The 14967-nt window shown below is 30.3% G+C and overlaps 1 protein-coding gene across 14 annotated transcripts in view; it reads left to right on the plus strand.

Moving 5' to 3' along the window:
- LOC105144004 (prominin-like protein) overlaps positions 1 to 14967 on the plus strand; it is a 331794-nt gene that overhangs the window by 233799 nt on the left and 83028 nt on the right. For all 14 annotated transcript variants that reach the window (XR_015545735.1, XR_015545734.1, XR_015545736.1 and 11 more), the window contains 3 exons: positions 9701 to 9996; positions 10116 to 10265; positions 10356 to 10571. Coding sequence is in view for 11 of the 14 variants with exons in the window: in XM_011052632.2 (XP_011050934.1) it covers positions 9701 to 9996; positions 10116 to 10265; positions 10356 to 10571 (662 nt within the window). In the remaining 3 variants the exon portion in view is untranslated. The remainder of the gene's footprint in view (positions 1 to 9700; positions 9997 to 10115; positions 10266 to 10355; positions 10572 to 14967) is intronic.

Consider the following 14967-nt stretch of genomic DNA (forward strand, 5'->3'; position numbering starts at 1 on the left):
TCATTTTATATAAATATAACGCAATTCGACATTGATCGATTGAACACCGATCGAGTGGACACCGATCGATTGAACGCGCACGTACATTTTGATTTTTTCTTGATAAATTTTTGATTTGAAAGATGATAAAAATATATAATTAGTCCCTCAGAGAAGGCCCAACATAATATAAAAACTATTAACTTTAGAGGGAAAGACTGTAATGACATAAAAAGAATCATGTTAATTTAAGCAGAATAGTTTTTTGTTAGTTCAAATCTAATAAATAGAACAAGAATTATCAAGAGATATATAGTGCTCTCGCGCCAAGTACAGCTAGTGTATAGAGATCTCCCGTGTCCTTACGCAAACTGGCGAGTTGTGAACACCCGAGATTATCAGATCTCTCAATAAATAATTGAATTTATCAACTTTTAAGTAGTCTCAATCGCGATAACTTAGTTTAAATTATATAATAAAAGCGTTTTTATTTTTTACGTATCCTATAACCGGAGATATCGCAATGCAAAATTCACAATGTCAAAATTTCACATTAAGATACGTCATCATCATCGCCTTCGAAAATGTTATCCGTTTGACATTTTAAATTAGACAGGTGGCACTTGCCTATTGCGATACTATTTACTTACGGTTTCGTTAGCATTGTATCGATATATCAATAGCAAGTAAGATCGTTTGTTATTCATCGTTTTGTAAAACTATATTGTTATCGTAATGGTCACAGCACAGACTTTTGCATAACGCATAATGCATAAGAAAATCAATTAATCAAAATTTCTCTTTTCCGTGAAATGAGAAGAAAAAAGGATTTTGATTGATTCGCTTATGCATTTATGCATTATACATTATAAAAATGCTGCGGCCTTAATCAGAAATGTAAATTCTGAAATAAGAGATAACCAAGCGTGATTTAGCATATTGAGCAAATGATGCATTGTATGAATTGTCTTATATTTGGCATATATTTGGCAAGATGACAGCAACATAATACAGCAATGGATGATTAATCATTCCATCTTGAGTACTAAGACGAAAATATGACGGCGACAAGACATATGTAACGATATCCGTTGTTGCGATATCCATATGTCATCAAGCTATGAAGTTTTTAATCGATGCTGTCGTAGTTCGTTGCTAATAAAATGTTATACGAAAATCACTCACCCGCGAGCCTTATTTTTGCCGACAAAAGGCCACGGCGGAGATGCATTAACTCGTAAATAAGAATCATATGGGAAAAAATATAAAGAGCGCAGCATTTTGCATGTGAAGTGTAGAACTCTAAAGTTGGATTTTAATATGAAAGTACCCATGCTATGATGGAATTCTAATTCCATCATGACAGCAACGTGATGGCATCTTGAATTTATGTCAAATGAGTTTAAGATACCATCATGTTGCTGTTAATCGTTGCAATAACAAATGTCAATAAATTAAAGACAAGATATTTCTTCATTATGTGTGAAATATTGTCCTCATATGAATTCTAAATTTGATTATGGCAACATCGATAGTATTTTGATGGCATCGTTATACATATAGCATATATAGCGATCATTATTTGGCACATGCCATAATGTTAAACATGCTACTAACTGCGGATAATATGTTGATGATAACAAATTGCCTTTAAATTGCTGTCTTTAGAATTAGAATTCTATTGAGTTCAATATGACAGACAATCAATGTGCTGCCTTGTCCCAAGTTTATCGAAATTAGTTGTTACAACGATTTTCGAGAATATTATATCAGCAAACTCGCTGCATTTGGCTATCTAAAAATCTAAGTTTCATACAAAAAAATGTGCAAAATTTTTTTCAAAAAGTTACAAAATTATATGGAAAATCTGTGATAAAGTGAAAAATTCTTTTATTTATACAGTTCGAGTCTAATAAAAATTTATCACGTTTTTATCGAAAACGATTAGAGATAGGGGAAAGACACCTATTATCAAAATTGTAAGATAACTAAAGGGACATATTTTGATGACTTTTGAGTAACCTCAAATGTCCTTGGTACTATCAATAAAAACATATTTCTTTGATGGAGGGAGGCATATATTTTTACTCATTCTATCGTGCTGAATAATTTTGCATTAGAGTATCTTTTCGAAAACTGAACTATTGTCGGGATATAAACCAAAATAAGTCAAACTGAAAGTTCAGAACAAATTTTTTATTATTGCAATAAATGTTCAAAATATTCACCATGTTGATCTAGACATGCTGAAATCATTCCTATCATTTAAATTAGGTTAGAAGATTAAACATGTGATATCATTATTTGAATTATTTGAATTAGAAAATATATATTCATATGTGACATTATTATTTCTTAAATGCAAATAGACGTACTACATTTATTTGCATTTAAGAAATAATGTTAGGTTATTATTACTTTGATAGTTTGAAATAGATATATAAACAAGGTTAGGTAGTAACTAGTTAAAATGTCAAAAGTTAAAAAAAATTTTTTAAAAACTTTTAAAATTAAAAAAAAAGTTAATAACTTTTAACTTACAATAATTAATTTTAATATACATACAATAATAAATTAACTTTTAATGTACAATAATTAATTAACATTAATTTTTAATTTAATTTAGTTACTTTTAAACTTTAATTTATTATTTTTGAATTAAAAATTTTTCTATCTCTCTTAATGCTAATATTTTTTTTCTATAAAATCTTAAACATTAGAAAATTAATTTAGAAAAATTATATGATTCAATAATTATATGATTAGAAATTTTATAATAAGAGTCACACCATACAGTAGCCAGTTTTTATTGGCTCGCTAGGTTTTGCCAATTTCCGCTTATATTTGAATTACACTAATTTTAGATGTCACAAAGATTATATTTTAGCGTAAATATGAAATAAACTTTATAAGTAAACCAAATTTTTTCATAATTTTTACGGTTGTTTTTTATAACAAAATAAGTAGAAATCTGTCATTAATTTTAACCCAAATTGCGTCTGTCTGTTAAAAAAAATTTTATTTTTTATAAATACTCGATTTTTATATGTTTAAAACAATATTTCTTATAAATAAATGTATACGCGATATTTTAAAGCTCGATACACATCATATTATATACAGGGTCCGGCAAAATGATCTCCCACATTTTGCATCGCCACTGTCCCCGAACCACTGAAGAGAGGGGGAGCTTAGCATAGTCGGTTGGTAACTCGCACCTTGCCATTTCAGTTGTCGTCATGAATTGGACGAGCGAGCATCGTGCCTTCGTTATCGAAACATTTATGAAAAGTAACGAATCTGTGATTACGACGCAAAGAACTTTTCGTACTCACTTCGCGTTTGGTAGACATGCTCCAGTTCCAGATCACAAAACAATACTGTTGTGGGTTTCAAATTTTAGAGCTACAGGTTCAGCTTTAAAAAGAAAATCAACTGGTAGACCCAGAAGTGTTCGGACACCTGAAAATTTGCAGCTGTAAGAGAAGCAATTGAACGATCTCCTAGCCGTGTATCGAAAAAAATGGTCGCTTGGACTCTGTAATTTTCAAAACTCAATAAAAACAAATGGCATAGCATAAATTTTCAGTTAATAAAAATAAAATCTAAATAGCATTTACAATGGCGTTTTTATTAAAGATTAAAATGTGGGAGATCATTTTGCCGGACCCTGTACAATTTTAACGGTCATCTAAAAAATATCCGCGGTTTTTGTTCAATTTTTGAATGAAATTTTTCTTTATTGAAAATCAATTTTAATCAAGTATATATTGGCCATTATTATCTATAACTTTTTGCCATTTTTCGGGTAATTTCATAATTCCATCCGTGTAGAACTTTTGTAGTTTATCGGCGAAAAACTTTTTCAAGTGATTTTCGGCAGCTCTTTTGTCGGCCAATGTTTTTCCATCAAGAGAGTTCTGCAGAGATCGAAACAAATGGTAGTCAGACGGTGCAAGATCCGGGCTATACGGTGGATCAAAACTTCCCAACCAAGCTCCCTCAATTTTTGGCACGTCATCAAAGATGTGTGGTCTGGCGTTGTCATGATGGAAGACACCTTTTCTGTTAATCAATTCTGGTCGTTTTTCCTTAATCGCTTCCTGTAATTTATCTAGTTATGAACAGTAGAGCTCTGAATTAATCGTTAGGCCATGTGGTAACACCTCATGATGGACGACTCCCTTCCAATCCCACCATACACACAGCATTGCCTTATTTACCATCAATCCAGGCTTTGAAGTCGTTTGTGATGGTTCGCCGCGCTTATTCCATGATCTTTTACGAACAATATTCTTGTATTTCACCCATTTTTCATCGCCTGTGATGATTTGCTTCAGAAATGGGTCGATTTCGTTGCGTTTTAGTAGTGTTTCGCTGATGGAAATTCGATCAATCAAATTTCTTTGCGTTAATTCATGTGGCGCCCAAACATCGAGTTTCTTTGCGTAGCCAACCTTTTTCAAATGATTCCAAATTGTCATATGGTTGATTCTTAGTGTATTGGCTATCTCCTGACAGCTCACATGCCGGTCTTGCTTGACTAGTTGCAAAATTTCATCGACTTTTTCAGTGACTGGCCGACCAGAGCGAGGTCGATCTTTGACATCAAAATTTCCAGAACGAAATCGAACAAACCACTCCTGCGTCCTGTGTTCACTTACAGCATCCGCGCCGTAAACTTCACAAATTTGTCTGCATATGCTGCGTTTTTCCCTTTTTTGTAGTAAAAAAGCATCACATAGCGTATTTCTTCAGATATTTCACTCATTTTCAAACCAATATAACTTTTGACATGATTGATGAATCACCAAACTTTGTTTACAAAAAATGTAACCTAAAATGTCATCTTTCAGATGCGCGTTCGTTTGACACAATCGGATTAGTGTTGCCCGAAATATGACCATCTAGTGACAAAAAATATTTTTTTACGCGGATACTTTTTAGATGACCCAATATTATATACAAATATTATATACAGAACACCAAAATAATAATTAATAATAGTTAAGAAACGATCTTCTTAAAAAGAATTTCTATGTTTTTGTAAAAAATTCTTTTCAAGAGGATCGTTTCTTAACTACAATGGACCTTCTCTAACTTCAGTACTCTGTAACTTCTTCATTCCCCTTCCACTTGTACATGACGTCGTGTATAAAAATTTTCTGTGTTAAAATAGGTTATGTTGCATTAGCATCTGCGCAGCATTCTTACTCTATATCAAATCTGTCCAATTTGAGCTTCAGAGCTAAAAAACAAAGTCATTGACGTAAAAAAATCAATATAGGTAAAATTTCTGAGCGACGCTTATCAACATTTTAGAGATGGTTTTGCGTTTTGGCTCCGGCGCTTAAATTGGACAGGTCTATATGTAATACATGCTATTTATTTTGAATGCTCCGTTCCTAATGTAAGCATAGGGAGAATCTCCTTAATTCTCACAATCCTGCATAATAGAAGTTATGGAACCCATTGTATTAATTATTATTTTGCTGTTCTGTATGTGTATCGAGCTTCAAAATATCGAGTGTTCATTTATTTGTAAGAAATATTGCTTTATACATATAAAAATCGGATATTTGTGAAAAAGTTTTTTTTTAATAGATGGACACAATTTGGGCTAAAATTAATGACAGATTTTGTTTTATTTTGTCATAAGATTCAGAAACAACCGTAAAAATTTTGAAAAAAATTAATGAGTGACATTTCTGAAAGTTTACTTATTAGATTAAGAATTGTAAAATAGTGTTGCACATCTATTTTCTAAATTTTTATGTTCTAAATTTTTTTGTAACAAATATCTAGTCGATGCAGTAAATATACAAAAGCAGTCGTTTTAAAAGTTAAAGAAAGTTAAATAAAGGTTAAAGAAAAAGATATAATGCAAATATATGCTCTTCTCCCTTGTAAGATTTTGACAAAAACGCCTTATGATATGATTCTTATTATACTCATACATAAGTAACTTATATGTGAATAAAAAAATTAATTTATCTAATAATCTATATTGTAAATATTATTTAAAGTAATCTCATTTTTTTTTTAATTAGAACATTTTGATCTCAAAAATAATTTTTTCAAAATTAACTTTTATAAAATAACTTTTATTATTAGGTGTTGGAATTAATTCGTAGCGTTTTTTAATGAAAGAATGTTATTTATTTCACATGAGCATTAAAAAATACATTAATGAAAGTACTTCCCATCACTTGTAAAACGCTACGAATTAATTCCAACACCTAATAACTTAAAATACTTCATAAAATAAGAAAAGCAGTAATCCGTTCAATATTGTAAACACAATAATTAAATGAGTAGATAGGTAAAAAAACACGAGCAAAGAAACAAGATTTTTTAGTTTAAACTATATTATCGCACATTTATTAGTCACAATTAACTAGTTATTGGATGTCATAAAAACCATGGTGAGATAATATACTAGTTTAAATTAAAATCTTTTCTTTGCTCGGTTTTTTGACCTATCTATTCATTTAATTATTAAATTAATCCAATCTCTTAACTTAACTTTTATTTCTTTTTTAACTTTTTATACCTTCAACTTATGACTTAATTTTATTACAATATAATATAGGACCGTATATGTGATAACACAAACTATAAAAATCAAAGCCTTAAACGATCTAGCTGGATCTTAAATGCTTGTATGATTCTTGTGTGAATTTATATACTATGTATGTAGTTCTTAGAAACGCGCCGAAATGATTTTTCGGTCTTGAAATGCTAACTCCGTTTAAAACTTTGATTTCTGTAGAATGCAAGAAATCCGGATTCAACTCCCAGCCGAGATAATATTTTTTGCAATAACAATTAATTATTTACAGATTTTAATATGTCATTCAACATTATTAAGATCGTTCCGAAGATGCGAATAAACATCAAAAATTTGTTAAATTGCTAGCCAATTTAACTCGTGATATTAATTTTATTAATTTTATAAGTCATTAGCTTTAACTTAATTTAGTTTTTAAAAAACTTTAATTTACTCAATCCTGGATATAAAGATGTTAGCATTTCGATTTCATTTTTATTTAATTAGAAAATAAAAATATTAACATTTTTCATTATTTAAAAGAAATTATTAAAAATAATTATTATTAGAAGAATTAAAAGTAGGACCACTCCACCAGTTTTATTGTTTGTTGTAAAAATAGTTATACTACATTAGTGTTTCGACGAAATGTATTTTCTGTTTATATTATTGATACAATTTAAAAATTTCACATACACTCTTCAACAAAATTATCGCATAAGTAAATTTATATCAAAATTTCACATAAATTTAAATAAGCGTAACTCCGCGAAAAATGATTGCATTAAATATCGTTAAAAGTTTTTTTTCATTCTCAAAAGTAAAGTCTGTACTTTACAAAGCTTTCAATCGATTTTGAATCTATCCTTACCTCTATGTAACATCTTTTTAAAATTAAGAACGTGTTTTTTTTTCAGAAATTTGCATAGTTGAATGCACTAAACGTGGAGTAAATTTTTTTCGTAAATATTATGATAATCATCGTAAAGTGGACTTTTCTCTTACAATTTAAAAAAAAATTAATCTTTGATTTTTTTTGTAGGAGATACAGTATATTAAATTTACCTATGCATTTTATTCAATTAGCGCCAGCATTAGCATTACCCGATGCACACCACAGAGAGATTGCTGGTTGGATTTTGCGAATCGTAGTGGATTTGCGTGCGTGCGTGTGTGCGTGCGTGGGAGAGAGACGTATCATGGAACTTTTTTCGATGGGATTTTTGATTACCCAGGATGAACCATGCATCAATCGGAATGACAACTAAAAAATAAGAATTTTGCTATTGTACTGAAAAGAATATCACTGCACCAATTTTGTTGTTGTAATTTACAAACATAAATGTTTATAAATATGACAATTTGTAACATGAATGAATTCCATTTGAATATTTTTGATATTTCCTCGTACCTCATTTTGAAGAAGAAAAATATTATATTTTGTACATCATGTAACATTTTTTTTAAAGAATTTTTTTAAGAAGACCATTACAGTTATTATAAGAGTGTACCAATTATAGCGTATATTCTGTTTTTTGCGCGGGACAAAAATCTTAAAATTTTCTTTACGTATCGTATATTTTGTCAAAGTTCGAACAAACAGAAGTATTAAAAGTTATTTATATGGTCTTATAACGAGAAGGAAAAAATATTTAATTATATAATAGCATAAAACTCATAAAATCAAAAGTTATGTTTTTTACATTTAAAAATGAAAGAGAGGATAGAGCATGTACAGCCTTCGATGGATTTCGGAATACAGTTTGCTTATCGAAAAAAAAATGTTGCCTTTCCGTGATCGATTGTACATCGCCTATTCAAAATAAAATATTCTCATTAATAAAACAGTAAAAAATTATTAGAGACCAACTGATGTGAATGGATGTGTGCTAATGGAACACACGCGCGCGCGCGCGCGCATACACACACACGCACACATACGATTCGCAAAATTCGACCAGCAACCTCCTCGTGTTGTACATCGGGTAATGCTATTGGCGGTAATAAAATGTATAGGTAAGTTTAATGCACTGTATCTCCTTGAGAAAAAATCGTTTAAAGCTTAATTTTTTTTAATTTGTAAAGGAAAAGACCATACTTTATGATAGTTATCATGACATTTACGAAAAAAATTCTCTACCCGTAGTTGAACTACGCAAATTTCTTAAAAAAAAGACATATCCTTATTTTTGAAAAGAAGTAGGAGTAAGAATAAATTCAAAATTCATTGAAATAGATTTTATCTTTACCTAGAATGAAAATAAAAATTTTAAATGCGACCATTTTTCGCGAAATTATCTTATTTGAATTTATTATGTGAAATGAATTTTGATATAAATTTACCTATGCGATAATTTTATTGACGAGTGTATTTTAAAAAAAAATTATTATATATACACTTTTGATAATTTGGAAAATAAATTTAGAATAGATTTGGAATAAAAAGTCATTTTTTTCTTCAAGAGCGCACATACGAGTGCGTATAGTAATTAACGCAAATGCTTAAAAATTATAAAAACGTTATCCGCTACTAATTTAAAATGACCACAGTCATTTAAGAATAAAAATTATTTATTTAATAATTAATTTTGAACTCCTAAAACATAAATAAATAATAACATAAAAAAATATCACATATTATTACGCGGCTAACTTAGTTTGAATAACATCTATTCTAAGCTTTAAAAATAGAAATATAGCTAGCTAAGGGTATTAAATTATTAAAGGGTATAAAAATTAATTTATTGAAATAAAATTTTACAAGCACATGTTTCTAGATTCCTACATGCGCCATACATCCGAATTTTCGATATTTTGACGTTTCACCTTAATATTTATATAATCCTTTTTTACACTGAGCCTTCTTTACATTGAGATATATCCTCAGTTTGTGATCATTTTTTTTAATTAATCTAATTTCAAAATATTTAAATTTATACAACGTATGCGTATGCTTTTCATTTATATTTTCATGCATTTTCGTGCTCCACAAAATTAGATTTCGTGAAATTCAGAGAATTATATGTTTTTGTCTTGTAACTTTGGAGGGCGCATTTAGCACGAAATATTCAAATCCAGCAAGGAAATTTTTAATCTGTTCTATGTGTGATGAATCTAATAACGATTTTATTAATGCCAATTGAAAGTATGTCGTGATGTGATACTTTTCAGCTGCCAGACGTTACATTTGCGTTACATAACATCACCGTGCTCATGGAAAGTAATATAGTGTCGGAAGTAAGCCAGGGCAGAGATTCGTTTCTGAAGATTCAGAAGGATATACAGCACGCCGTTAATCAGACAATCCCTGTAGTCAGTGCGAGTATTCGACGAGCCTGTAACTACCTGGCAAGCATTGCCAATAATATGACTGCCATGATCGACAGGATAAATGTCGACATAGATAAAGTATATATGCAACATTTAGAAGTTGCTCAGAACAATATAAATCAGTATTCACCTTATAGGTTCGTGAACAAATAAACTTGAGATAAATGCATTGCGAAGAATAGAATTCATAGAGAACATCTAATGATCCTTATATATATATATATATATATATATATATATATATGCTTTGTTTTAGATACTATCTTGGTCTTGGTATATCCGGTATTCTTCTGACTGTCTTGATGTGTTTAACGTGTGGCCTTTTCTGCGGTATTTGCGGAAAGCGTCCGGATGGATACGGAGATGATTGCTGTAATAAAGGATCAGGGGCACGGTTTCTTATGATGTAAATTACAAAAGTTACTAGAATTACGTAAAATAAAATCAATTACCATTGTCATTCTCTTTTTTTAACTGTTAACATTTTAAATTGCAGGGCTGTGTGGATTATCTTTCTTTTGACGAGCATTCTGATGGTTATAACTGTTGTTCATATGATAACTGGCGTTATAGCCCAACGTGGTATCTGCGAGCCTTTAAAGAATCCAAAAGACAACAGGATGTTCGAACTGGTCGATGAGTTCGTGCAAATTAAGAGAATACTTTATCCGAAAAATCCTAATGCGAATATTAATATGAGTTATATTGTAACGTAAGTATGTCTATATAGTATATGTTGCATTTTAAAATCGGCTAAATTCTAAGGAAGCTTGTATTTTGATAAATGATAATCTTATTGTATAACACCGTGTGATAGCATTTTTCACACATGAAAAACTCAAATTTTCTGTGAAAGTAGAGATGAAATCTAGTACTGGCGTGCGTTTAATTTGGCGATATCAAATACCGCCGTTTGCGGTTTTTGTGCACGTTCCAAGTTTAGAGGAGGTCATTTCGTCTGCGGCCCAAGATGAAATTTTACGATTGTCTGAACATTATGTACATAAAATTATGTATTTCCATGTAAAATTGATCGCTAAATGAGAAAACAATCAAATTAAAGCAATTGGAGTAGAACAAAATGGTGAAAAAATGTATTTTTAATGGAAAATCATTTAGCCTGTGATCTAAAAATGCTCATAACTCATAACGCTTGTGAGCGTTAACATTTAATAAACAACAAGGATGATTCGTAAGCGTTATAAGTCTGAATCGGATCGCAGCATTATACATAGCTAACTTCAAGAGAAATGCGTTATGATCATTTTTGTAGAAAGGTCGAAAATTTTGAGTAATTTTCAATTAAAAATACATGTTTTCAACATTCTTTATTTCCGCTTTAATTTTATCATTTTCTCATTTAGCAACTAATTTTGTATAAAAATACATGATTTTTAGACAATTGTAAAATTTCCTCTTGCACCGTAACCGAAATAACCTGTTCAAATGTGTAAAACTTCAAATGTGCATAAAAAACACAAATGATTTGATATCACAGAATGACACGTACGATTGTAGTTACAGTTTGTTTCTACTTTTGAGAATAACTTGAGTTTTCTATGTGTGAAAAAAAAAATTATTTTTGTTGCACAGTGTAATCATGAGATGCAATAGCGTCTCCCGTCAAGTATATCTATCGGAAAAAACATTAAAAACATAAAAAAGTTTTCCGTTATGTATATTTTACAAAAAAAGAAAAAAAATAATACCTCAAAAAAGAGGTGAAATCAAAATAATTGTTACATCCCTCCGTATAAATAGAAATTTTTGTCATTTTGCTGCTTATGTTATATTTTCTTTTCATGATTTCATTTTTACATTGTTCTATATGAATTATTTGTTAGTTTAATCGTTTTGTGTGAATATCCTGCGAAAATAATATTCAGTTTAATCGCGTTTCGAACACTCTATGCCGGCGTGACGCGTGCATTGGCTAGCACAAGTCAATCACTCGCGAGACGCGTACCACATGCCGATGTTGAAAAATAAGGATTCCATCAAAAGGAAAGAAATCTAGAGACACGGTAATATCTTGGCGCTAAGAAAAACGCGTAGCGTTTTAGCGCGAGACAGTACAGTGTATCTTTACGCTGAGTTTTTCGAGATCTCGATTTCGAGATCTAGATATAACAGGCGCGTGCTTCGTGTGCGATACTGAGCTTTTAATATTATATTATATATACTATATATATATATATATATATATATATATATATATATATATACATATACAGTATATATCCTAAGTACGCTAAAAGATTTTAATAATTTTATAATATTATAATACTATTACACTATTAACCTTTTTATAGTATTTATTAATCGATTTAACCTTTGATACATATAATATCAAATGCGCAATGTCCGCGATGACAGCCGCTCACGAAATAAGCGTAGCGAGAAAAATCGACACGACATTTACTTACGACACGAAGTTACACGCGATACGATCGAATTCTAGACGACTAATTCGCATCGCGGAAAAGAGGCAATCGACTATCGATTTAACATCTTTTTTAAATAGGATCTCAATAATGGCTGTGCCGATCAAATTCTATGTATGGTCAATCGATAGCTTGTTCTCGAATTGTATAATGAAAATGCATTTATTTTTTTTTCTATTTGCCTTGTGAGCGAAGATATTGCTACAAGTTCCAAATTTTGTTCAAAATTTAAGAAATGTTATTGTCATTACTATTAACGTTGTCATCGTCGTCTGTCTGGCCTATGGATTACGTCTTCAACTTCAGTCAACAAATAGCAATCTCAACCTTTTTATTTTACTTTTCAATAATTTTTTAACGGACAACGATCGACTACTAAAACTGTCCGATGATCACTTAGGGTCATAATTTTGACAATACTCGTATATGTACACGCGCGCGGTGTGATGACCTTCATAACGTGTGGAAGGATCAAAGTGAATCGGAAGTGAATTGTCCATTTTAATTTTAATTAAACTTCTTAATAATTAAAAAGCGACTGCTAAAACGCTTCATTCAAGGACATGATAATATATATCAAGGTCATCATAATCGGAGTTCAATTGACTATTTAATTTTTAATAACTTTTTAACGTGTAATGAGTAATTGCTAAAACCTTCCGAAGGTTAGTTGGTGCGATAACCTTCATAACGTATGGGAGAGTCAAGGTCGTTGGAGGTAAATTGTCCATTTTAATTTCAATAACTTCTTAATAATGAATGAGTGACTGTCAAAACCCTTCGATAGTCACTTAGGGTCATGACCTTATTGACAATATATATCAAGGTTGGCATCATCGGAGTTGAATTTCTTATTTCATTTTTAATAACTTTTTAATATGTGATAGATGACTGCTAAACTTTCTGAAGGTTGCAGAAAATGTAGCAGAAAACAAGTATCGTATGCCGCAGATCTATGTTAAGCAATAATTACAAATTGAAAAAAGGAATAAAAGTAAGTAAAAGTTACCGAAAAGAGTAATTCCAACTGTAACCTATGTTTGTCTCATAATTAAATCTTATAATTTCTTATTTAATTTCATATGTTCTACGAATTATTTTATTGGTTAATACTTATTCGTTATATTAAAAACACTGATAAACAGGTCACCCAAAGTTTAAATAAGAATCTTTCCATGATTTTTATTTTATGAATCATCTGACTGAATAACTAATTGGAAGGAACACATTGACTGGAACGCCAGATGTCTCAGTGCGTTCGTTTGTCCTGACTTTCTCTCATGGAACTTAATTCAAGTGATCGGGGAGAGGATCAAGGGCAATCGCGGGAGAACTTAAAGCAAATACGAGAAGAGAGTACATGCAAAAATTAATACACCCGGATTTCAGTTAAACATAATATAATTAATAAAAAAAACGAATGTTTATACATGTTTTTGTTTTTATGAAATAATCGGCAACTTGTCGCATTTGTAATTAATTTCAGTGTATCTCTGGTTGAACGCGGTGCGTGCATGCGTGAATGAGTGCGTGGGTATGAACGTATGTATGAACGTGTGTACGTATGTATGTATGTACGTATGTTTGCATGAATCTATGTATAACCGTATATGTATAAATGTATGAATGTACGTATGAGAGGAAAGTCCCCTATTATAAGATAGGCGCCTAATATGAGATAGCGGCGTTTCTGCTAAACTAATAAACGCTATTAGTTTCACCAATGAATTTATTGCTCTTGTATTGAAAACTACTTAGTAGAAAATTCATTATTAGATCATGCCTGTAGTTATTGTAAAAAAAGATTTTAGAATTTAGATGTCTTCATGTTTCATTGAGATGAGCCTTTAAACGTTGTTTATTATTTAATAAATAAATATTTGGCAATAAATTTTTCATGTTATTATAGAGTAAGGTCATACTAATAAAAAAATACGGGATATGTTGAATTGATTAATTACAGAAGTTAGATTTGATGATCGTAAAACCGTAAGACATAGAAATTGTAATATGAGATACCCAGGATATTTCTAATATACGAAATATATAACTCGTGCTCCCATGTCATAGTGAAAATCGTTACTAAATAGTAAATGTTATTGTATCAGTAAAAAGAATAACCGAAATCAGGATGATCTGAACATCGAGTGCCTATTTCTGCGATACTTGATTCCAACTACCTAAAGATGAGTTCTGGGTATAATCTCGCATTCTCATTTTTCACGCACGCTGGCTGTGTTTGTTTATATTTAGAAACATGAAATAAAGTTTTTTAATTGTAATACTGATATATTTTGATATATTTTTTATTATCGATTTCTTGGGCATCTCACATTAGCAGCACAATATTTTGACTTTGCGATTTGCTCACTTTTTACATTTTTTTAATTTAAAAAAAAAATGGAATTTGAATTAAATTTTATATAACGTTATCTTAAAGCTTATTAAATTCCCTTCAAAATAATCTATTATTTTTTTAAATTCTGCCCATAAACTTCTAGCATTTGTCCAAAATAAACTCGATATCTCATAATACGAGTCTTTCTTCTATGTATGTACATATGTACGTATATATATGTGAATGTATATATGAACGTATGTATGTATAAATGTATGTATCCGAAACATCGACGCTTCTGTTAAACGCGTCGCATCGCAACATAT

The sequence above is a fragment of the Acromyrmex echinatior genome, chromosome 7 (genome assembly GCF_024713525.1).
Source record: "Acromyrmex echinatior isolate Ae372 chromosome 7, ASM2471352v2, whole genome shotgun sequence".
Lineage (NCBI taxonomy): Eukaryota > Metazoa > Arthropoda > Insecta > Hymenoptera > Formicidae > Acromyrmex > Acromyrmex echinatior.